Source organism: Cheilinus undulatus, linkage group 22 (assembly GCF_018320785.1).
Source record: "Cheilinus undulatus linkage group 22, ASM1832078v1, whole genome shotgun sequence".
NCBI lineage: Eukaryota > Metazoa > Chordata > Actinopteri > Labriformes > Labridae > Cheilinus > Cheilinus undulatus.
Genome location: NC_054886.1, coordinates 3,295,840 through 3,317,930, shown reverse-complemented (window position 1 = coordinate 3,317,930; position 22,091 = coordinate 3,295,840). Strand labels below are relative to the sequence as shown.

Sequence of the window (22,091 nt, the reverse complement as noted above, 5' to 3'; positions counted from 1 at the left end):
AGCTGCATGCTTAACCCTAGGAGGGCGCAGCCTCCGGGCACCACAGAGAAACTGTGACACCCAGTGATGTGCCCCTACTGGTCTGCCATCAACAGGGCAATGATTTGGAGATATTGCTGCCACATACACTTACAGAGTTGGAGCGGTGTGGCCAGCCTCAGAAAGATACTGCAAGTAGCGAAGGACATCTTGCACAGAACAAGATACTGGGTCCAACTCTCTGTCCCTGCACCATGAAGAAAATGCAGACCAACAACTAACCTCATAGAAGCAGCGCTTGCATTATGCAGGGTTTCCTGAATCGAGGGTTCAAGGTCAGTTAAAAGTGACGCTCCCTCTCAGTGGCCACATCCATAGCTGAAGGGGGCCTAGAGACAGATGCCACACCCTTCCATCCATCTGGGACAGGAAGTCTGCCCTCACTGGGAGCTGCCAGGAAACTCCCTCCAACAGACTGAGGAGGATGGAAAACCATATCCTTGACGGACATCTGGGAGCCACCAGGAGGACCCTGTGGCCAGACAACCTCACCCTGTGAAGCACTGGTATTACCAAGGTGATCAGAGGAAAGGCGTACAGAAGACCCCTCGGTTAAGCATTGGCGAGGGCGTCCATCCCCAGAAGAACCTCAATACAGACCTGATGGAGCGATTAACCAGCCATACACGCCAGGCTAAAAGCGGGATCAAAGCAGCCAGAAGTAGGCTATCACATGGTACTATAGCAGAGGTGGTCAGGTAGCCTACATGTCCCTCACGTGACTTTGTCTACATTAGATCTGGACCTGCACGAAGGTGAGGAGACATCCACTTTGTTTACTGCCACTGGCAGTCAGGGAGGAATGAAACAGAACCACCGCAGGGGCTGAATCCTGAATTTTAGTCCAACCTGAGGGCCGAACAGGGTCAACATTTAACCATTAACTGTCAACCTCTCACCAGCAATGAATTATGGGGGAGAAAACCTAAGCACTGATGATACATGAGAGTAAAGGGGTCAAAATGATACAGTAGGTTTAAAGGCTCAAAATCTGAGATAAAAATTCAAACTTATTGGCTGAAAAGGTCAAAACATGGCATTTAAAGTCGAAATAATGTTTTTAGAAGGTATATAAATGACATAATAGGTTAAATAATGACTTTTATTGGTCAAAATTTCAAAATCACTGGTTTAAAGCGTCAAAGCATAAGAAAAAATTTAAAACTTTGACTTTTAAAGTTTAAAATATTACTTAAAGTTTAAAATCAAGGATACAAAAGGTCAAAGTATGATATCAAAGTCAAAGCAAGGAGCAAAAAAGGTCAAACCATGAAAATAAAATCAAAATTGTGAGTTTAAAAATGTAAAATTGAGTATGTTAAAGGTAAAAAATACAATAAAAAGAGTCAAAATTTTAAAATAAAAAGGTCAAAACATGAAATAAATGTCTAAACTTTGCGTCATAACTGGAATGCAAATTTAAGATTATGAAATCAGAACAGAAATTTACTGTCCCATATTCCTTATTTTTTATTTAATGGTTTTAACTTTTTATGTATTCCTTATTTTATGACTTAACAAGATATCTTAAATCATCCGGGTTAAGTTTACCTTTTTAAATGGAGGGACTCTGCAGACCTCATGCCAGTGGGCCAGTTATAATAAAAATATGATATGATCTGGTGGGCCTGGTGTAACTGTACCATGGGCCGGATTTGGCCCCCGGGCCTTGAGTTTGACACCCCTGCTTTACCCCTGCATTACCCTGGCAGAGCCCTTCACCTGTGAGCCCACAAACCACAAATCACCAGTGTTCAGGTAGAAAAGGATTCACCGCTCCCTGTTAGCTGAAAGGTGAGGCACCCTGATGTGACGGAGCGTACCATTACGGAGAGGCTGGAGCCAGACGGAGGTACCAAGAGGGAGGGGAGGGAGGCGGCAGGCGTGAGACGCCCTGGGGTGCTCCACTGTCACGTAGCAGTTATAGAGACACTGTTTGAGAACTCCACAGACTTTTGGTACAAATCCTCTAAAAGTCATCAGTGCCCTGTGCATTTCCTAACACAATCTTCAGCAGTGTTACTCAACCAAAGAGCCAAACTGTTGAAAAACACCTTCGCAAGAGCCACAATGTAAGTGGTGAAAAGTGGCAAAAACGACTTGAAGTAGCAATAATAATACGTTACAAGTGGCAAAGATGGTCAAAATGGGCCAGAAGTGACAAAAAAATGAGTTACAGGTAGCAAAAAATGGTCCAAGAGTGGCAAAAATGCGGCAAAAAAATGAGTGAAAAGTGACAAATGGGCAAAAAGCAGTCAAGAGTGGCAAAAATGGGCAAAAAATAGGAAACAAGTGGTATTTAATAACAAAAGGTAAATTTAGTGGGTGAAAATGCAGAGAAAAAACTGAACAGGGGCAAAAATGGGATAAAAGTGGTAAAAAAGGGTAAAAAGTTGCAAAAAAGTTGCAAATATGGGAAAAAATAGGGAAGAAAGTGGCATTTAATAGCAAAATGTAACTTAAATTGGTAAAAATGGGATAAAACTGGCAAAAAAGGGTAAAAAGTTGGAAAAAAAAACGTGTCAAAAATGGGAAAAAGTAGGGGAAAAAAGTGGCATTTAATAACAAAAGGTTGCTTTAATGGGCAAAAATGGGAATATAGTGGCAAAAGTATAAAAACAAAAATTCAAATTGTTACTGTATTTTGAGGCTTACTACAAATTTTTATCATATTATGCGATGATGATGATGATGATGAGTAGCATAAATGCACCACCCTTTTAAAGCTATGCCCCTGGTTTAATGTTCCTAGCAGGCTCAAAGCCTTTCATCACAAAAGCAACATCACTAATCATCATTAGAATGAAAGCATTCTGACACAGAAGATCCGCCTTCCTGCGAAGCATCAGCTCACCTTTGCAGAGCGGCGAGTAGAGGACTGGAGAAGTAGAGGTGGTAAGATGCATAGGCAGAGAAGTAAATGCACACACACACACACCCATACACACACACACACACACATATACGTACAGGTAAAGTGACACACAAAGAAATAAGATAAGCAGCAAATTTGAAGCAAACTGTTAGTTCATATGACTGATCACATCTGACAGCCGCATGCTCCATTAAACAGTGATGGAGAGAAAAGCAATTTTGGTGGTTTGAGCCATTGGAGCAGAAAAAAGGCAAACTTATTCAACAGAGGTGAAATATTATTGTAACACCACTGCACTTCAAGGCAGACAAAAAACAAGACACCAGTGGGATGATCGGCTGTAACCTTCATCATTTTGATGAGCATGCTGGTTGCCTTCACCAAACTAAGGAAATTAAAATCATGCATCCAAAGAAAAAGAGAAAGAATAGAGAGAAAGACATCTATCCATGTGATGTCATCATGCCCCGTGCAAACATCCAACAAATGATGGGCTGACTTCAACAATAAGCTGCCACAGAAGTGTTATTAACAACAACGACAAAAGCAAAAAGGTCAGATTAAAAATGTCTACCTTTTTAACATTCACAGGTGTCTGCAAAGGCAGAAAGAAAACAAGAAGTCAGACTTAAATCATCCAGATAAAACAAAAACTCAGTCCTGTGGAACAAAAAGGGAAAGCTGCGTACAGTGCTGTGAAAAAGTGTCTCCCCTTTCTGATTCCTGATGTTTGTTCCATATTTATCACATTTAAATGTTTCTGATCATCAAACCAATTTTAATATCTCACAAAGACAACCAAGTAAATACAAAATGCAGTTTCTAAATCAGCGTTACTCAACCCTAGTCCACTAAAGAGCCAAACTGTTTAACAATACCTTTGCAAAAGCCACAATCTGAGGGGTGAAAAGTGGCAAAACTGACTGAAGTGGTTTTAAAAATAAGTACAAGGCACAAATAATGATCAAACAGCAGCAAAAAAGCGTCAACAAGGAGCAAAGTAGGCATAAAATGGCAAAAGTGGAAAAACAGGGAGAAAAAGTGGCAGAAAAGGCCAGGAAGTGGCAAAAATGGGTGAGAAGTTACCAAAAAAAAAGGGAAAAAATGTCAAGAAGCAGGATAAAAGAGGCAAAAAATTGGTTACAAATATGGGCAAAAAGAGATGGCAAAAGTGGGCTTAAAGCAGTAAACATGGATTACAAGTAGCAAAAAAAATGAAAAAAAGGCAAAAAATTGCAAATAAGGGCAGTGGAAATGTACAGAGAAAAATAAAGGTTGAAAACTAAAGCCAACTGTCATAATGTGGGGATTCAAACTGATTAATGAGACTTGCAATGGATAATTTCTGAGGTCAAAGTTTCCCTTTTTTAAGGTTTTCTGGGGCAATAATATTTCAAATGAAGACGTAAAAGAGCCTCATGAGGCTCCAGAGCCACGCGTTGAGTATCACTGCTCTAAATGATGATTTTATTTATTAAGGGAATAAAAATTCAAACCCCTCTGTCCCTGTGTGAAACAGTAATTTCCCCCTGATCCTAATAACTGGTTGTTCCATCCTTGGCAGCAATAACTGAAATCAAGCGTTTGCGATAACTGCTGATGAGTCTTTCTCATCGCTGTGGAGGAATGTTGTCCCACTCTTCTTCACAGAATTGTTCTAACTCAGCCATATGGGAGGGTTTTCCAGCATGAACTGCCGTTTAAGGTCACACCACAGCATCTCAGTTGGGTTTAAGTCCAGACTTTGACTGGGCCACTCCAGAACCTTCATTTAGTTTATTCTGATCCATTCAGAGGTGGACTTGCTGGTGTGTCTCAGGTCGTTGTCCTGCTGCATAACCCAAGAGCTCTTGATCTTGAGGTCATGAACTGATGGCCGGATGTTGGCCTTCAGGATTTTCTGGTAGACAGCAGAATTCATGGTTCCATCAATCACAGCAAGTGGTCCAGGTCCTGAAGCAGCAAAGCAGCCCCAGACCATCACACTGACACCACCATGTCTGACTGTTGATGATGTTCTTTTTATCAAATGCTGTTATTTTCACTCCAGATGTAACGGGACGCACACCTTCCAGAAAGTTCTACTGTTGTCTGGTCAGTCCACAGAATATTTCCCAGAAGTCTTGGGGATCATCAGGATGTTTTAGTCAAATGTGAGACGAGCCTTTGTGTTCTTTTTTGTCAGCAGTGGTTCTGGCCTTGAAACTCTCCCATGATGCCATTGTTGCCCAGTGTCTTTCTGATGGTTGAGTCATGAACTCTGACCTTAACTGAGGCCAGTGAGGCCTGCAGGTCTTTGGATGTGGTTCTGGGTCCTTCTGTGACCTCCTGGATGAGTCATTTTGGTTGGCTGACCTCTCCTGGGAAGGTTCACCACTGTTCCCAGTTTTCTCCATTTGTGGATAATGGCTCTGACCGTGGTTCTCTGGAGTCTCAAAGCCTTGGAAATGTCTCTGTAACCTTTTCCAGACTGATAGATTTCAGGCACTTTGTTTTTTCATTTGTTCTTGAGTTTCTTTGGATGGTGGCGTGATGTGTTTCTTTCTGAGATCTTGTAGCCTACTTCTCTTTGTCTGACAGCTTCTATTTTAGGGATTTCTACATTCAGCTAATCTAGAGGTAATCAGGCCTGGGTGTGGCCAGAGAAACTGAACTCAGCTTTCCAAGAACTGTGGTTAATCACAGTTAACTTATGATTTAACAAGGGGGGCAATAACTTTTTCACACAGGGTCAGACAGGTTTAGATTTTTATTTCCTTTAATAAATAAAATCATTTAGAAACTGTGTTTTCTGTTTATTTGGGTTGTCTTTGTGAAATATAAAAATTGGTTTGATGATCCGAAACATTTAAGTGTGATAAATATGCAAAAAACTCAGGAATCAGAAGGGGGAAATACTTTTTCACAGCACTGAATAACCTCGTCCTTGTCAGACAAAAAGAAGCAAAGAAAAATATTGGAGGATCTAAGGACCTATCAGCGCGCTAGTTTGCTTTTCTGATTATCATGATGACATTTAACTCTAATCTTTACGTTGGAAGGCCTGTGAACAACATGCCAGATGAAGAAAGAAGATGCTAGAGTATCTCACCTGCTTGGTTAGTTTCGGTGTCTCTGGGATGTCTGGAGGAAACAGTTGAAGGTTTTATTATTTACTGTTGCATCTCTGATGTTTATCAATGGTGAATGTGTGGGAGGATAAAACTGACCTTTTTGTTTGGGCGTCTTTGCAGAGCCTGATTCAGGAGTATCTGGAGAAGTGGCACTGGAGCCGTCCTCCACCACTGTGAGCTTCAAAAACAGCAGAGATGTAGAGGTCTGATCAGAGTAGTTATCTAACAGCATCCTATTACCTTTTCATAGTAAATAAAATACACAAGTCTAAGATGTTTTATTCTTAATAATCACAACAAATTATTATAATCATGAGAAATAATTTATTTTTTTGTTTCCTGCATAAAGATACCTGGGCAAATCTGAGGCAGCATCCTTTAATCATAACTGTGAATGTCCGTTCACACAGTAAAAACTCAGCTCCTCCATTATAAAATAAGACTGATGGTACTAGATCAGGGATGTCAAACTCAGTCACAGCAGGATTCAGGTCTAACCTAACAGGATCAACATTTCCCATAAACCTCATCTTCACCTGTAACCAATTATAGGGAAAAACTTAACACCGGTGGTAAATGATTTTGAGACAAAAAAAAAGCCAAAATAAAGAAACTGTTTTAACAGCTACAATGCTGCTCTGAAATGTCAAAATATGAGATAATATTCAAAATCATGAGTTTAAAATGTCACAAAATAAGATAAAAATGTTGAATTTTGAATCTAAAGGACCAATATTTGGGAATAAAAGTCAAAGATAGGAGTTGAAAAGTGTGACAAAATATGAGAAATAACACAAAATAATGAGTTAAAACAGTGAAAATATGAGATAGAGTTCAAAATCAAGAGTTTTAAAGGTCAAAATATAAGATAAAAATATTAATCATTCATTTTAAATGTCAAGTTATGAGAAAAAAAATCTAATTATGATTTTAAAATTCATGATATGAGATAACATTTTTAGATTTTAAATAAAAATGTAAATATTTGGGATTTAAAGTTAGAGTTGGAAGTTGAAAATGTCAAATTATGTCTTAAAAATAAAAATCGTGAATCTAAATGGACAAAATATGAGATAAAAATTCTAATTTATGCTTTGAAAATGTCAAAGCCATAACTTTAGGTCATAATTGTGAGATGCAAAATTAAATATATGAAATGAAAAACTCAAATTTATTTTCCCACATTCCTGGCTTTTTATCAAATTATTTCAACTCTTTTCTTTCTAATTTTTATGACTTAACAAGGAGATTTTCAATCATCAAGTTTCATTTTTATATAGGAGGAAATGTGCAGACCTCATACTGGTGGGCCAGTTCTAATGAAAACATGATCTGGTGGGCCGGGTAAAACTGTAACACGGGCCGGATTTGGCCCCCGGGCCTTGAGTTTGACACCCCTGCTGTACATCCTTAGATTAACATATCTATCCAGTTTTAAAGCACACCTATATCACTTACCTGAGACTGCCTGACAAATATCCCATGATTCTCCTCACAGGTGAAGTAGCGTTTCCCCTGAACAGTGCCATCATTCTTGCCTTTGGCTTCATTGAGGATGACACCCACCCATTTCCCAGAGGCAAAGAGAGTGGCGCCAATATAGGCAACGGTACCACGCTGACCCTTTCCAATGACCTCCACGACTGAACCGATCTGTGAGTGGATGAGGAGAGAAAAGGGTTAAAAACAACTATTCACTAAACTGATCAGATTTTTAAAATGTCTCGTTCTCGTTTGCTTGTTCAAAGATAACAAACCTTCGGGGGTTTTCCACTCTCCACTGATCCTGTGCTGCTCATTTTGCTGATCACAGGGCTTGTCAGCTGGAGAAGTAGAGACATACGGATCGTTAGACGTGGACTGAATTAGAGCAAATATGGGAAAGAAAGGAGACAACAGAAGGCTGACTACCAGGGGACCTGTGGGTGTATCAGGATATGAAGAAGGAAATGAAAGTGAGGTCACTAAAAACACAAAACACAAAGGTGCAGGGCTGCCCGTCAGACCTGAGGAGCAGCATCAGAGACAGAAGGAGGATCAAGAGCCACTTGGACACACGTCATTGCAAGGAATACGGCACATCTCACACCTCAACCCGCCCACCAACAGCAGCGCTGAACTGGCTGAGGGGCTTTACCTTTCCTTTGGCCAGCATGAGGGGGAAACCACAGAGAGCTGCAAACAAGCAGGCACTCATCCTGCAGACTGCAGAGGAACCACCATTACACCAACAGCAGCTGGCCCAGGTGGGGTCCCAGGATGGGTCTGGAGTGCTACAGAGCTGGTCCAGGTCTTCACAGACATGAAGATCTACCTTCTAAACAGACTCTCAAACTAAATGTCCTCAGCCTAATAATAATTTGTACATCCTGACTGGTTTTAGTTCCTACTAGGCTGTCACAAACCGGTCATTATGGGCTTTCTTCAGGCATTCTGCCATCTTACACCAGGGGAAACATATTTTCAGTTTGCTTACCAGCCAGTGCAATGTTACAGGGCAGGTGCAATACCAAATTCTACCTGTAACTCTTTACCCGGGTCACTGTGGACCACTGTCTGTCTGCGTGTTGCCTGGTTTTCTTTGTGATGAATGTATTGATTGTGAGCAGCGCTGCACTTATGTCCATGACAAATTTCTGCCCCCTGGGAAAATAAAGTTTATCTCATCTTTTCTTATTAAAAATAAGTCTCTGGATCCTCAATCTCTTGAAGAATGACAAAACAATACTACCATTTTCTTTAAAAGATGAAACTTAGATTCAAAACCAGTCTCTGGATCCTAGATCTCTCGATGAATACAAGTAGAAAATCTCGTACAAAATCAACAGTTCCTGTGCAACAAATATGCATGCTTTGCATAAAACCAGTGTTCAACAGATGTTGTGCATTGCACTGTTAGCCTAACTTTTTTCAGCAATGAAGCCACACTTCTGTGGCTGTCGACCGCGACGACCTTCTGGACGTTCCTGTTTTCGTTCACGCTGAAGGCCTCTTGCGAACCCAAGGCATGCAGCTGTAAGGCTCTGATGAGGGAATCATTGAAATTACATGTAAATAATGTCAATGGATTAAACCATTAGGAACTGGTTCTAATCTGCAGATGGCATGACAGTGGTGGGCCTGATCGGCAGAGGCACTGAGAAGAGGTTCAGACGAGACCTGATTGATGTGCATACATCTCTGGAGGATCTTACACGGGCACAACACCAAATGATCAAGAAGCAGCAACACTTCCCGAGAGCTCTCAGGAGCATCAGCCTGTCACAGAATCTGCTGCTGTCCTTCCATCACTGCTCAGCAGGAAGTGTCCTGACCTATGGCATCACTGTGTGCTAAAGCAGCAGCTCTGCAGTTGATGAGAGGCTCTGCAGACAGTGATTAAAGCTGCACACAAAGTAGCAATCACACTTTCCTGACCTGGGAGACATTGTCACCTCCTGCTGCCTCCAGAAAGTAACAACTATCCTCAGGGACTCGTCCCATCATCACTTTGAACTCCTCCTCTTAGACAGGCGCCACCAGACAGCAACAACAAAAATCATCAGACTGTTGAACAGTTGTAGCCCAAAGCCATCACACCTCTGTAAATCCCACAGCCTGTGACCCATAACTTACATAGTGAGCAGACTGATTACATATAATAGCTGACACTGTGTGCCATTACCTATTTTATGTGTGCATCTTATCTGCACTGTCTTCATTTGTTACTTTTTATAAAAAGTTCAATTTTTAGTGCCTTATGTTTTCTGGTTTTTCTTACAATGACAGTAAAATGAATCTAACCAAATGTAATCTTTGCTCTGCCATAAATGAGAAGCTCAGCAGGTGTGTGTTATGTAATTCATGTTAGTATTTGCCATCACCCCTCGGAAATGTGTGTTCATGTATTTGAAACAGCAGAGTCCCACACTTCTGTCTACTTCAGCAGCAGGTACAGTCTTCTCTTTGTGAAACGATCATGACTAGAGTGTTCTGGGCTCAGAGAACAGACTCCTCTATCCAGTCACATGTCCCACATCACTAAGGTGGACACACAAAGATGTTCATTCAAGACTAACCAGACTGCAGAAAGGACATGTGATGCACACTGCCTCCCCCCAGGGCAAATGAAGAACTAAATAAATCATCTGCAATGCTCTGTAACAGTGGAAGCACTTTTCATATTTTCTGAGACATAAGGGGAATCATCTGCACTGGTTACCATTCAAGTTTACTGGTATCAGAACATTTATGTGGATTAAAAAAGGACTGAGGCGTCATCTTCTCTGCTCTTTACCAACACTTCATATCTAATTTATTTCCTCTGACAAATGTTTAAAAACACAAATCAAGGTTATAATAGTTTAGGATTTTTATTTGGTTTTAATTTTTATTTAGTTTTTACCTTTTGTTTTGAATTTCAGTTTGGTTTTACTCAGTTTTTACTTGACAATTTTAATTTTTGTATACAACTCAAGACCTAAATTACCACCGTGTTATTTTGTCTTCAATCAAATCAGAGGATTTTATTCTCCCTCTCTCCCTAGTAAAGAGTAGAAATAATTAGATAAAGAGTCAGGAATTATTTTTGTGTTTTCATTTCATATTTTTATTTTGCATCCAAAGATTATGACTGAAACTTAGGATTTTGACTTTTTAGTTCATATTTTGATATTTTAAATTCATAATTTTGACCTTTTCTCTTATATTGTGACCTTTTAGTCATTTCTTTTAAATTTCAAAACAAATCTTGACCTTTTAAACCCCTAACTTTTACTTCTAATCCCATATTTTCACTTTTTAAACTCCTGATCAAGAATTTGATCCCATGTTTTGACCTTTTGGAGTCACAATTTTGAATTTTATCTTCTATTTTGACCTTTAAAAATCAAGATTTTAACTCTATCTCATATATTTGCCTTTTAAAAACCTTATTTTGACTATTCATTTTGCATTTTGGCCTTTAGGACTTACAAAGTTGATTTTTTTTATCTCAGATTTTGAGCTTTAAACTCATTTATTTATTTATATTTATTTATGTATTTATTTAGCATTTATTTGACATGGGCACACGGTAACATTGATGTGCTGCTGTGTTTTTTTTTTTAGCTTAGTTTAGTTTTTATTTTGCTAAAATTCTTCATTATAGTTTAGTTTTATAAGTTTTAGTGTTAGTGTAGTTTTTATTCAGCTAAAATTCTTTGTTTTAGTTTGGATTTTATTTTGCTAAATTTCTTTGTTTTAGTTTAGTTTTATTAGTTTTATTGTTAGTTTTTATTTTGTTAAAATTCTTTTTTTGTAGTTAAGTTTTATTAGCTTTATTGTTAGTTTTTATTTTGCTAAAACTCTTTTAGATTAGTTTTTATTTTGATAGAATTCTTTGTTTTAGTTTAGATTTTATTAGTTTTATTGTTTGTTTTTATTTTGCTAAAATTCTTTTAGTTTAGTTTTTATTTTTCTAAATTTCTTTGTTTTAGTTGTTTTTATTAGTTTTATTGTTTGTTTTTATTTTGCTAAATTTCTTTGTTTTAGTTTAGTTTTTATTAGTTTTATTGTTAGTTTTTATTTTGCTAAATTTCTTTGTTTTAGTTTATTTTTATTAGTTTTAATTTTAGTTTTTATTTTGCTAAATTTCTTTGTTTTAGTTTATTTTTATTAGTTTTAATTTTAGTTTTTATTTTGCTAAATTTCTTTGTTTTAGTTTATTTTTATTAGTTTTAATTTTAGTTTTTATTTTGCTAAAATTCTTTGTTTTAGTTCAGTTTTTATTTTGCTAAAATTCTTTGTTGTAGTTTTTATTTAGTTTTTATTTTGCTAAATTTCTTTGTTTTAGTTTAGTTTTTATTTTGCTAAATTTCTTTGTTTTAGTTTAGTTTTTATTTTGCTAAATTTCTTTGTTTTAGTTTAGTTTTATTAGTTTTATTGTTAGTTTTTATTTTGGTAAATTTCTTTGTTTTAGTTTAGTTTTTATTTTGCTAAAATTCTTTGTTTTAGTTCAGTTTTTATTTTGCTAAAATTCTTTGTTTTAGTTCAGTTTTTATTTGTTTTATTGTTTGTTTTTATTTTGGTAAATTTCTTTGTTTTAGTTTAGTTTTTATTTTGCTAAAATTCTTTGTTTTAGTTCAGTTTTTATTTGTTTTATTGTTTGTTTTTATTTTGCTAAATTTCTTTGTTTTAGTTTAGTTTTTATTTTGCTAAAATTCTTTGTTTTAGTTCAGTTGTTATTTTGCTAAATTTCTTTGTTTTAGTTTAGTTTTTATTTTGCTAAATTTCTTTGTTTTAGTTCAGTTTTTATTTTGCTAAAATTCTTTGTTTTAGTTTAGTTTTTATTAGTTTTATTGTTTGTTTTTATTTTGCTAAATTTCTTTGTTTTAGTTTAGTTTTTATTTTGCTAAATTTCTTTGTTTTAGTTCAGTTTTTCTCAGTTTTAATTCTTGAATTTTAATGTTTGTACACACCTCCAGGCCTAAATCACCACTGTGTTACACTGTCTTCAATCTAACCAGGTGATTTTATTCTCCATAGACTTTGGTGTTCATGTCAGTCTGCTAGTATCAAAGACTAAAACTGAGGAGATTGTCTCTCTAGTTCTATTTCATTTTAGTTTTCTAAACACACAGTACAGTCTGAGTTTTGGTTTTATCTGTGGAGTTTAGTTTTTAGTTAACTAAAATGATTTTAAGTGTTAGTTAATGACTAAAACTATAATAACCTTGACACAAATCCTAAATCAAACCTATGTTAATGTAAATCAATCTTTACAGATAATCTCAGTAATTGTGTTACTTTTATTCAGCCCAACCTTGCCTGCAGATATCTTCAGCTAAAATCAAACCACTCACCCGTGGAGTATAGGAATGTCGCCTGTTCATAGCCATGATAAGGAGCTCCCAGCACACTGATGAAACTCTGGTAATTTCTTCTTCTTTTCCAGAGAAGAGAGAGGCCAGCTGAAGTCTGGTATTTAAGGGAGGATCTTTAATACCACAGAGCGTCACAGCTGATGCTCATGAACAGGGAGGGTAGTCTCTTCAGGAACCACATGGATCTGTTTGTCTCCATTCAGTGTTAAGATAGTACTGATTCACTCAGCTCTCTGTTTACAGCCTGTTTGACAGTTTTAAGAAACGATAATGATGTCCTAGTTCAACTATCAAATCAAAATACAGCCTCAGGTTAGTTTAGTTTGGTGCTGAATGGTTTTTAAACATGTGCACTAATGTTTCAGGGGGTTGTTGGGTACATAGGAGCTACAAGGAGAGAGATCATGATTCAACAGCACCGAGGAAGTGATGAGAGTTAGTAATGGACGCAGGTGGAGACAGAGGAGAGCTATTAAACACGGTACAGCTTACTCACCTCAGTCTGTGATCGTTTCTGCAGAATTATTCCGAGCTAACACGATAATACAGCCATAAACAACAGACAGACGGAGCCTGAAGGCTGTTGACTCTGTTTAAACTCAGAAACTAGCTAGACAGCTGGGTTAGCTTAGAGCTACGTCCACTCTGACAGACGTGTTTCAGTAACGAGTCAAAGCTGCAGAGAACAGACACCATCCAAAACAAACTCCTGCAGCATCTATTCATCCACTCACCTGACACAAACACTGAGATGTTTATCAGAAGATTGCTGAGCTCCTGCACCAATTTAGTCTGTCTTCTTCTTTGGTGGTTGTGAGTTCAGGGCGGTCTTCCTTCTTCTTCGTCTAATGAGGTTACGGCAGGATATTCAAGGTAAAGTGCAGTGCTGCCCTCTGCAGTCTGAGGCTGGTAACACCAGCTAAAAGAGCAATGACAGGATAGAGGGGGAAAAATCATTTTTCCTGAGATTTTCAGTTTAGTTCCCTCTCTTTGAGTCTGTTAGAGCGGCTTTTGTCAACACAAGAAAGCAAAAATAAGGACTTCTTCTTTTTTTAAACTTGTATGTAAACAGACATGCACATTTCCAGTCTCCTACTGGATAAAAACAGATTTTTACTTAAGATTCACATACACTTCACTCCAAATATTAACATTACTTCTTACAAAGTAATAACTTAAGGGTTCATACAAAACAGAATTAATTCAGCCTTTTCTTCCACAAAGTCAGTTAAAAATGAGCAAGTCATACCCCTACAGGGCCGTAGCTAGGGATTTAGAGCCCCTTCAGGGGCATAGCTAGGGATTTAGAGCCCCTTCAGAAGCGTAGCTAGGGATTTAGAGCCCCTTCAGGAGCGTAGCTAGGGATTTAGAGCCTCTTCAGGGGCGTAGCTAGGGATTGAGAGCCTCTTCAGGGGCGTAGCTAGGGATTTAGAGCCTCTTCAGGGCCGTAGCTAGGGATTTAGAGCCTCTACAGGGCCGTAGCTAGGGATTTAGAGCCTCTACAGGGGCGTAGCTAGGGATTTAGAGCCTCTTCAGGGCCGTAGCTAGGGATTTAGAGCCTCTACAGGGCCGTAGCTAGGGATTTAGAGCCTCTTCAGGGCCGTAGCTAGGGATTTACAGCCTCTACAGGGGCGTAGCTAGGGATTTAGAGCCTCTTCAGGGGCGTAGCTAGGGATTTAGAGCCTCTTCAGGGGCGTAGCTAGGGATTTAGAGCCGCTTCAGGGGCGTAGCTAGGGCTTTAGTGCCTCTTCAGGGGTGTAGCTAGGGATTTAGAGCCTCTACAGGGCCGTAGCTAGGGATTTAGAGCCTCTTCAGGGCCGTAGCTAGGGATTGAGAGCCTCTACAGGGGCGTAGCTAGGGATTTAGAGACTCTTCAGGGCCGTAGCTAGGGATTTAGAGCCTTTTCAGGGGCGTAGCTAGGGATTTAGAGCCTCTTCAGGGGCGTAGTTAGGGATTTAGAGCCGCTTCAGGGGCGTAGCTAGGGATTTAGAGCCTCTTCAGGGGCGTAGCTAGGGATTTAGAGCCCCTTCAGGAGCGTAGCTAGGGATTTAGAGCCTCTACAGGGCCGTAGCTAGGGATTTAGAGCCTCTTCAGGGCCGTAGCTAGGGATTTAGAGCCTCTACAGGGGCGTAGCTAGGGATTTAGAGCCTCTTCAGGGCCGTAGCTAGGGATTTAGAGCCTCTTCAGGGGCATAGCTAGGGATTTAGAGCCTCTTCAGGGGCATAGCTAGGGATTTAGAGCCGCTTCAGGGGCGTAGCTAGGGCTTTAGTGCCTCTTCAGGGGCGTAGCTAGGGATTTAGAGCCTCTACAGGGCCGTAGCTAGGGATTTAGAGCCTCTTCAGGGCCGTAGCTAGGGATTTAGAGCCTCTTCAGGGGCGTAGCTAGGGATTTAGAGCCTCTTCAGGGGCGTAGCTAGGGATTCAGAGCTGCTTCAGGGGCGTAGCTAGGGCTTTAGTGCCTCTTCAGGGGCGTAGCTAGGGATTTAGAGCCTCTTCAGGGGCGTAGCTAGGGATTTAGAGTCCCTTCAGGGACGTAGCTAGGGATTTAGAGCCTCTTCAGGGGCGTAGCTAGGGATTTAGAGCCTCTACAGGGGTGTAGCTAGGGATTTAGAGCCTCTACAGGGGCGTAGCTAGGGATTTAGGGCCTCTTCAGGGGCGTAGCTAGGGCTTTAGAGCCTCTACAGGGGCGTAGCTAGGGATTTAAAGCCTCTTCAGGGGCGTAGCTAGGGCTTTACAGCCTCTACAGGGGCGTAGCTAGGGATTTAGAGCCTCTACAGGGGCGTAGCTAAGGATTTAGGGCCTCTACAGGGGCGTAGCTAGGGATTTAGGGCCTCTACAGGGCGTAGCTAAGGATTTAGAGCCTCTACAGGGGCGTAGCTAAGGATTTAGGGCCTCTACAGGGGCGTAGCTAGGGATTTAGGGCCTCTACAGGGCGTAGCTAAGGATTTAGGGCCTCTACAGGGGCGTAGCTAGGGATTTAGAGCCTCTACAGGGCCGTAGCTAGGGATTTAGAGCCTCTTCAGGGGCGTAGCTAGGGATTTAGAGCCTCTTCAGGGGCGTAGCTAGGGATTTAGAGCCGCTTCAGGGGCGTAGCTAGGGCTTTAGTGCCTCTTCAGGGGCGTAGCTAGGGATTTAGAGCCTCTTCAGGGGCGTAGCTAGGGATTTAGAGTCCCTTCAGGGACGTAGCTAGGGATTTAGAGCCTCTTCAGGGGCGTAGCTAGGGCTTTAGAGCCTCTACAGGGGTGTAGCTAGGGATTTAGAGCCTCTACAGGGGCGTAGCTAGGGATTTAGGGCCTCTACAGGGCGTAGCTAAGGATTTAGGGCCTCTACAGGGGCGTAGCTAGGGATTTAGAGCCGCTTAAGGGGCGTAGCTAGGGATTTAAAGCCTCTTCAGGGGCGTAGCTAGGGCTTTACAGCCTCTACAGGGGCGTAGCTAGGGATTTGAGGCCTCTACAGGGGTGTAGCTAGGGATTTAGTGCCTCTTCAGGGGCGTAGCTAGGGCTTTAGAGCCTCTACAGGGGCGTAGCTAGGGATTTAAAGCCTCTTCAGGGGCATAGCTAGGGATTTAGAGCCTCTACAGGGGCGTAGCTAGGGATTTAGGGCCTCTACAGGGGCGTAGCTAAGGATTTAGGGCCTCTACAGGGGCGTAGCTAAGGATTTAGGGCCTCTACAGGGCGTAGCTAAGGATTTAGAGCCTCTACAGGGGTTGAGCTAGGGATTTAGGGCCTCTACAGGGGCGTAGCTAGGGATTTAGGGCCTCTACAGGGCGTAGCTAAGGATTTAGAGCCTCTACAAGGGCATAGCTAGGGATTTAGGGCCTCTACAGGGGCGTAGCTAGGGATTTAGAGCCTCTACAGTGGTGTAGCTTGGGATTTAGGGCCTCTACAGGGCGTAGCTAAGGATTTAGGGCCTCTACAGGGGCGTAGCTAGGGATTTAGAGCCTCTACAGGGGCATAGCTAAGGATTTAGGGCCTCTACAGGGGCGTAGCTAGGGGTTTAGGCCCTCTACAGGGCGTAGCTAAGGATTTAGGGCCTCTAGAAAGACTTTTACACAGGTCTCCCCTTAGCCAGCTAGCCAATCAACAAATGTTCATCATTTATACAAATATATTTGCATCCCCATGTATTTTTGACCATTGTTTCACAATTTAACTAGCATTTTTTACTCTGGCTAAATTTAATGTACTTGCATTATTTTGTAGTGCTGGACCACTACGAGAGGGAACCCCCAGAGTTCTGCCTTACTCTATTTGATACAAATTTCAGCATGTTGACTGGTTTATTAAGTCACTTTGGTATAATAATGGCAGAAATTGTTAAGGAAAATCAAAAAAAAAAAAACACATTTCATTGAAGGCATATGGAAGTCCATTTCTGCAACTGAAAAAATTAAATTATGGAAGTAAGGAAATAAAAAAAGAAATCCAAAGTCATTATTATGAGATAAAAAACTAAAATTATGAAATAACAAATTATAATTCAATCATGACTTTTTATCTCATAATCATGACATTTTATCTCATAATCATGACTTTTTATTTAATAAAAATGACTTTTTTATCTCATAATCATGACTTTTGATCTCATAAACATGACTTTTTATCTCATAAACACGACTTTTGATCTTATAAACATGACTTTTTATCTCATAATCATGACTTTTGATCTCACAATCATGACTTTTGATCTCATAATCATGACTTTTGATCTCATAATCATGGCTATTTATTTCATAAACATCATTTTTGATTTCATAAACATGACTTTTGATCTCATAAACATGACTTTTTATCTCATAATCATGACTTTTGATCTCATAATCATGACTTTTGATCTCATAAACATGACTTTTTATCTCATAATAATGACTTTTGATCTCACAATCATGACTTTTGATCTCATAATCATGACTTTTGATCTCATAATCATGGCTATTTATTTCATAAACATGACTTCTTATTTCATAAACATGACTTTTTATCTCATAATAATGATTTTTGATCTCAAGATCATGACTTTTGATCTCATAATCATGACTTTTGATCTCATAAACATGACTTTTGATCTTACAATCATGACTTTTGATCTCATAATCATGACTTTTGATCTCATAATCATGACTTTTGATCTCATAAACATGACTTTTTATCTCATAATCATGACTTTTTATCTCATAAACATGACTTTTAATCTCATAATTATGACTTTTTATCTCATAAACATGACTTTTGATCTCATAATCATGACTTTTGATCTCATAAACATGACTTTTTATCTCATAATCATGACTTTTTATCTCATAAACATGACTTTTATCTCATAATCATGACTTTTTATGTCATAATAATGAATTATTTAATAATGACGACTTTTTATCTCATAAACATGACTTTATCTCATAATCATGACTTTTTATCTCATAAACATGACTTTTTTTAATAATCATGACTTTTTATCTCATAAACATGACTTTATCTCATAATCATGACTTTTGATCTCATAATCATGACTTCTTATTTCATAAACATGACATTTTACCTCATAAACATGACTTTCTATCTCACAATCATGACTTTTGATCTCATAATCATGACTTTTTATCTCATACACATGACCTTTTATCTTATAATCCTGACTTTTTATCTCATAATCATGACTTTTTGATCTCATAATCATGACTTTTGATCTCATAATCATGACTTTTTATCTCATAAACATGACTTTTGATTTCATAAACATGACTTTTTATCTCATAAACATGACTTTTAATCTCATAATCATGACTTTTGATCTCATAAACATGACTTCTTATCTCATAATCATGACTTTTGATCTCATAATCATGACTTTTGATCTCATAATCATGACTTTTTGATCTCATAAACATGACTTTTGATCTCATAATCATGACTTTTGATCTCATAATCATGACTTTTGATCTCATAAACATGACTTTTTATCTCATAATCATGACTTTTTATCTCATAATCATGACTTTTTGATCTCATAATCATGACTTTTTATTTCATAAACATGACTTTTTATCTCATAATCATGACTTTTATCTCATAATCATGACTTTTTATCTCATAAACATGACTTTTTATCTCATAATCATGACTTTTTATCTCATAAACATGACTTTTTATCTCATAATCATGACTTTTTGATCTCATAATCATGACCTTTTATCTCATAATCATGACTTTTTATCTCATAATCATGACCTTTTATCTCATAAACATGACTTTTGATCTCATAATCATGACTTTTTATCTCATAAACATGACTTTTGATCTCATAATCATGACTTTTGATCTCATGAACATGACTTTTGATCTCATGAACATGACTTTTGATCTCATAAACATGACTTTTAATCTCATGATCATGACTTTTTATCTCATAATCATGACTTTTGATCTCATAATCATGACTTTTGATCTCATAAACATGACTTTTTATCTCATAAACAAGACTTTTTATCTCATAAACATGACTTTTTATCTCATAAAAATGACCTTTTATTTCATAATCATGACTTTTGATCTCATAATCATGACTTTTTAATCTCATACACATGACTTTTGATCTCATAATCATGACTTTTGATCTCATAATCATGACTTTTGATCTCATAAACATGACTTTTTATCTCATAATCATGACTTTTTATCTCATAATCATGACTTTTTGATCTCATAAACATGACTTTTGATCTCATAATCATGACTTTTTATCTCATAAACATGACTTTTGATCTCATAATCATGACTTTTTATTTCATAAACATGACTTTTTATCTCATAATCATGACTTTTATCTCATAATCATGACTTTTTATCTCATAAACATGACCTTTTTTCTCATAATCATGACTTTTTATCTCATAAACATGACTTTTTATCTCATAATCATGACTTTTTGATCTCATAATCATGACCTTTTATCTCATAATCATGACTTTTTATCTCATAATCATGACCTTTTATCTCATAAACATGACTTTTGATCTCATAATCATGACTTTTTATCTCATAAACATGACTTTTGATCTCATAATCATGACTTTTGATCTCATGAACATGACTTTTGATCTCATGAACATGACTTTTGATCTCATAAACATGACTTTTAATCTCATGATCATGACTTTTTATCTCATAATCATGACTTTTGATCTCATAATCATGACTTTTGATCTCATAAACATGACTTTTTATCTCATAAACAAGACTTTTTATCTCATAAACATGACTTTTTATCTCATAAAAATGACCTTTTATTTCATAAACATGACTTTTTTTTGTCTTATAATTATGACCTTTTATTTTATAATAATGACTTAGAAGTTTTTTAAAGAATTTCGTACTTTCACTTGTTTTCTTTTTTATTTGACCCAAATGGGCTTCCATGCAGGGCCCCTCCCTACTGTGGGCCTGGTGAATCAGTACCCCCCCAGCCACGCCCATGTGCCCATATATGGAATTACAGCTGTTAATATGCGTTCATCGAGCTAAGCTACCATCCAGGTGGCAGCATTCACTTGTACCAAACAGGTGATTAATTTGTACACATTGTCACTCATTTATTTACAAAGGCTGTGAGTTTATATTTAAAAATCGGATCAAACAGGCCTAGTATGTATTTCTCTATGTTAATATACACTGAAGGACACCAGAATAGTTCCGTCCCAATGCTGATTTGATGAGTTTAGGTGGAAGTTTAGCGGACGTCAGATCTGTTTGGCTGTCCTGAACTGTTAGCCACAGGCTAACACACTTTGGACCAATCAGGATAGCGGAAGAGAGGCTGTGCCTGTCCTGTCAGACTCTGTGGGACAGAGCACCGGCAGCAGCTTAGACTTGTTACGGTTACAGCACGGTAACGACCGGACCGGGGCTGATCTACCGACCTCGTCTGTAGAGAAAGGTAGAGCTTGTTTGTAGTTTGGTGTGACTCTCATTCTGACTCATCTAGGTCTGTCCTGGGTTTAATGTGCGCTTTCTGCTCCTGTAGATGTTTGGACCGCTTTAATCAAGTTCATCTGCAAAATCCTACTTCCGGTGATTTCTTTTAAAACACCAGCTACTAACCTTTGCAATCATTCAGTGAGCCTGTGTAACTTTATCATGAAGGCAGTGTTTATATCCTGTGATCCTCCATCGGTCGCTTAGCGTGCCTCCGTCCTGGATCCATGAGGACTTAAACCGACCCGGTGTCGTTATGTGACCTGCTGTTGGCCTGGCCCGGCACTCTTACGGTAGCATTTATTCATCAGTGGACAAACTCTGACAGATATTCACTCAGAGCAGGCAGGAAAGAAAGGAAAACTAAACCCACATAGCTTCGTTCCACTGGAGGGTGTGGAGTGGAAGTGTGACGCGTGACGTCATTAATTTCTGTGACCGTCTGTCGTCCACGTCGCTTGAACTGCTCTGCACCAGTCTCCGGTCCTCATCCAGCGTAGAAAGCTGCTTCTCATCACCTTATTATCGATTATTTCACGGTTTTAACTTTAGTCACCTCCGGTAGAGAGTAGATTGTTCCAGAATCATCTGGAACATGGGAGGGTGTCGCTACTCCTCCTGAGGACAGTTCAGACTCTGTGTTTTTGTTTACTACTCCTCCTGAGGACAGTTCAGACTCTGTGTTTTTGTTTACTACTCCTCCTGAGGACAGTTCAGACTCTGTGTTTTTGTTTACTACTCCTCCTGAGAACAGTTCAGACTCTGTGTTTTTGTTTACTACTCCTCCTGAGGACAGTTCAGACTCTGTGTTTTTGTTTACTACTCCTCCTGAGGACAGTTCAGACTCTGTGTTTTTGTCTGTTACTTCTTCTGAGGACAGTTCAGACTCTGTGTTTTTGTTTACTACTCCTCCTGAGGACAGTTCAGACTCTGTGTTTTTGTTTACTACTCCTCCTGAGGACAGTTCAGACTCTGTGTTTTTGTCTGTTACTTCTCCTGAGGACAGTTCAGTCTCTGTGTTTTTGTCTGTTACTTCTCCTGCGGACAGTTCAGACTCTGTGTTTTTGTTTACTACTCCTCCTGAGGACAGTTCAGACTCTGTGTTTTTGTCTGTTACTTCTCCTGAGGACAGTTCAGACTCTGTGTTTTTGTTTGTCCCTTCTCCTGAGGACAGTTCAGTCTGTGTTTTTGTTTGTCACTTCTCCTGAGGACAGTTCAGTCTCTGTGTTTTTGTTTGTCCCTTCTCCTGAGGA

General features: G+C 38.8%; 2 protein-coding genes across 7 annotated transcripts in view; one reads left to right on the top strand and one right to left on the bottom strand.

Annotated features, from left to right (window-relative positions):
- The window catches only part of LOC121504424 (dynactin subunit 1-like), a 30,990-nt gene extending 17,284 nt beyond the window's left edge, over positions 1-13,706 (bottom strand). For 2 of the 5 annotated variants that reach the window (XM_041779161.1, XM_041779163.1), the window contains exons 1-8: positions 13,604-13,706; positions 7,785-7,850; positions 7,486-7,680; positions 6,124-6,205; positions 6,006-6,037; positions 3,489-3,509; positions 2,894-2,917; positions 1,863-1,946 (exon numbers count right to left, since the gene is read on the bottom strand). In XM_041779161.1, the coding sequence (XP_041635095.1) occupies positions 1,863-1,946; positions 2,894-2,917; positions 3,489-3,509; positions 6,006-6,037; positions 6,124-6,205; positions 7,486-7,680; positions 7,785-7,826 (480 nt within the window). In that variant the 5' untranslated portion in view covers positions 7,827-7,850; positions 13,604-13,706. Of the gene's footprint in view, positions 1-1,862; positions 1,947-2,893; positions 2,918-3,488; positions 3,510-6,005; positions 6,038-6,123; positions 6,206-7,485; positions 7,681-7,784; positions 7,851-13,365; positions 13,524-13,603 lie in introns of those variants that run through there. The other 3 variants (XM_041779162.1, XM_041779164.1, XM_041779166.1) reach the window with 3 other exon arrangements.
- A 7,010-nt stretch (positions 13,707-20,716) lies between these two features.
- The window catches only part of tdrd7b (tudor domain containing 7 b), a 37,001-nt gene continuing 35,626 nt past the window's right edge, over positions 20,717-22,091 (top strand). For both annotated transcript variants that reach the window (XM_041779168.1, XM_041779167.1), the window contains exon 1: positions 20,717-20,800. The gene's annotated coding sequence lies outside the window, so the exon portion shown is untranslated. The remainder of the gene's footprint in view (positions 20,801-22,091) is intronic.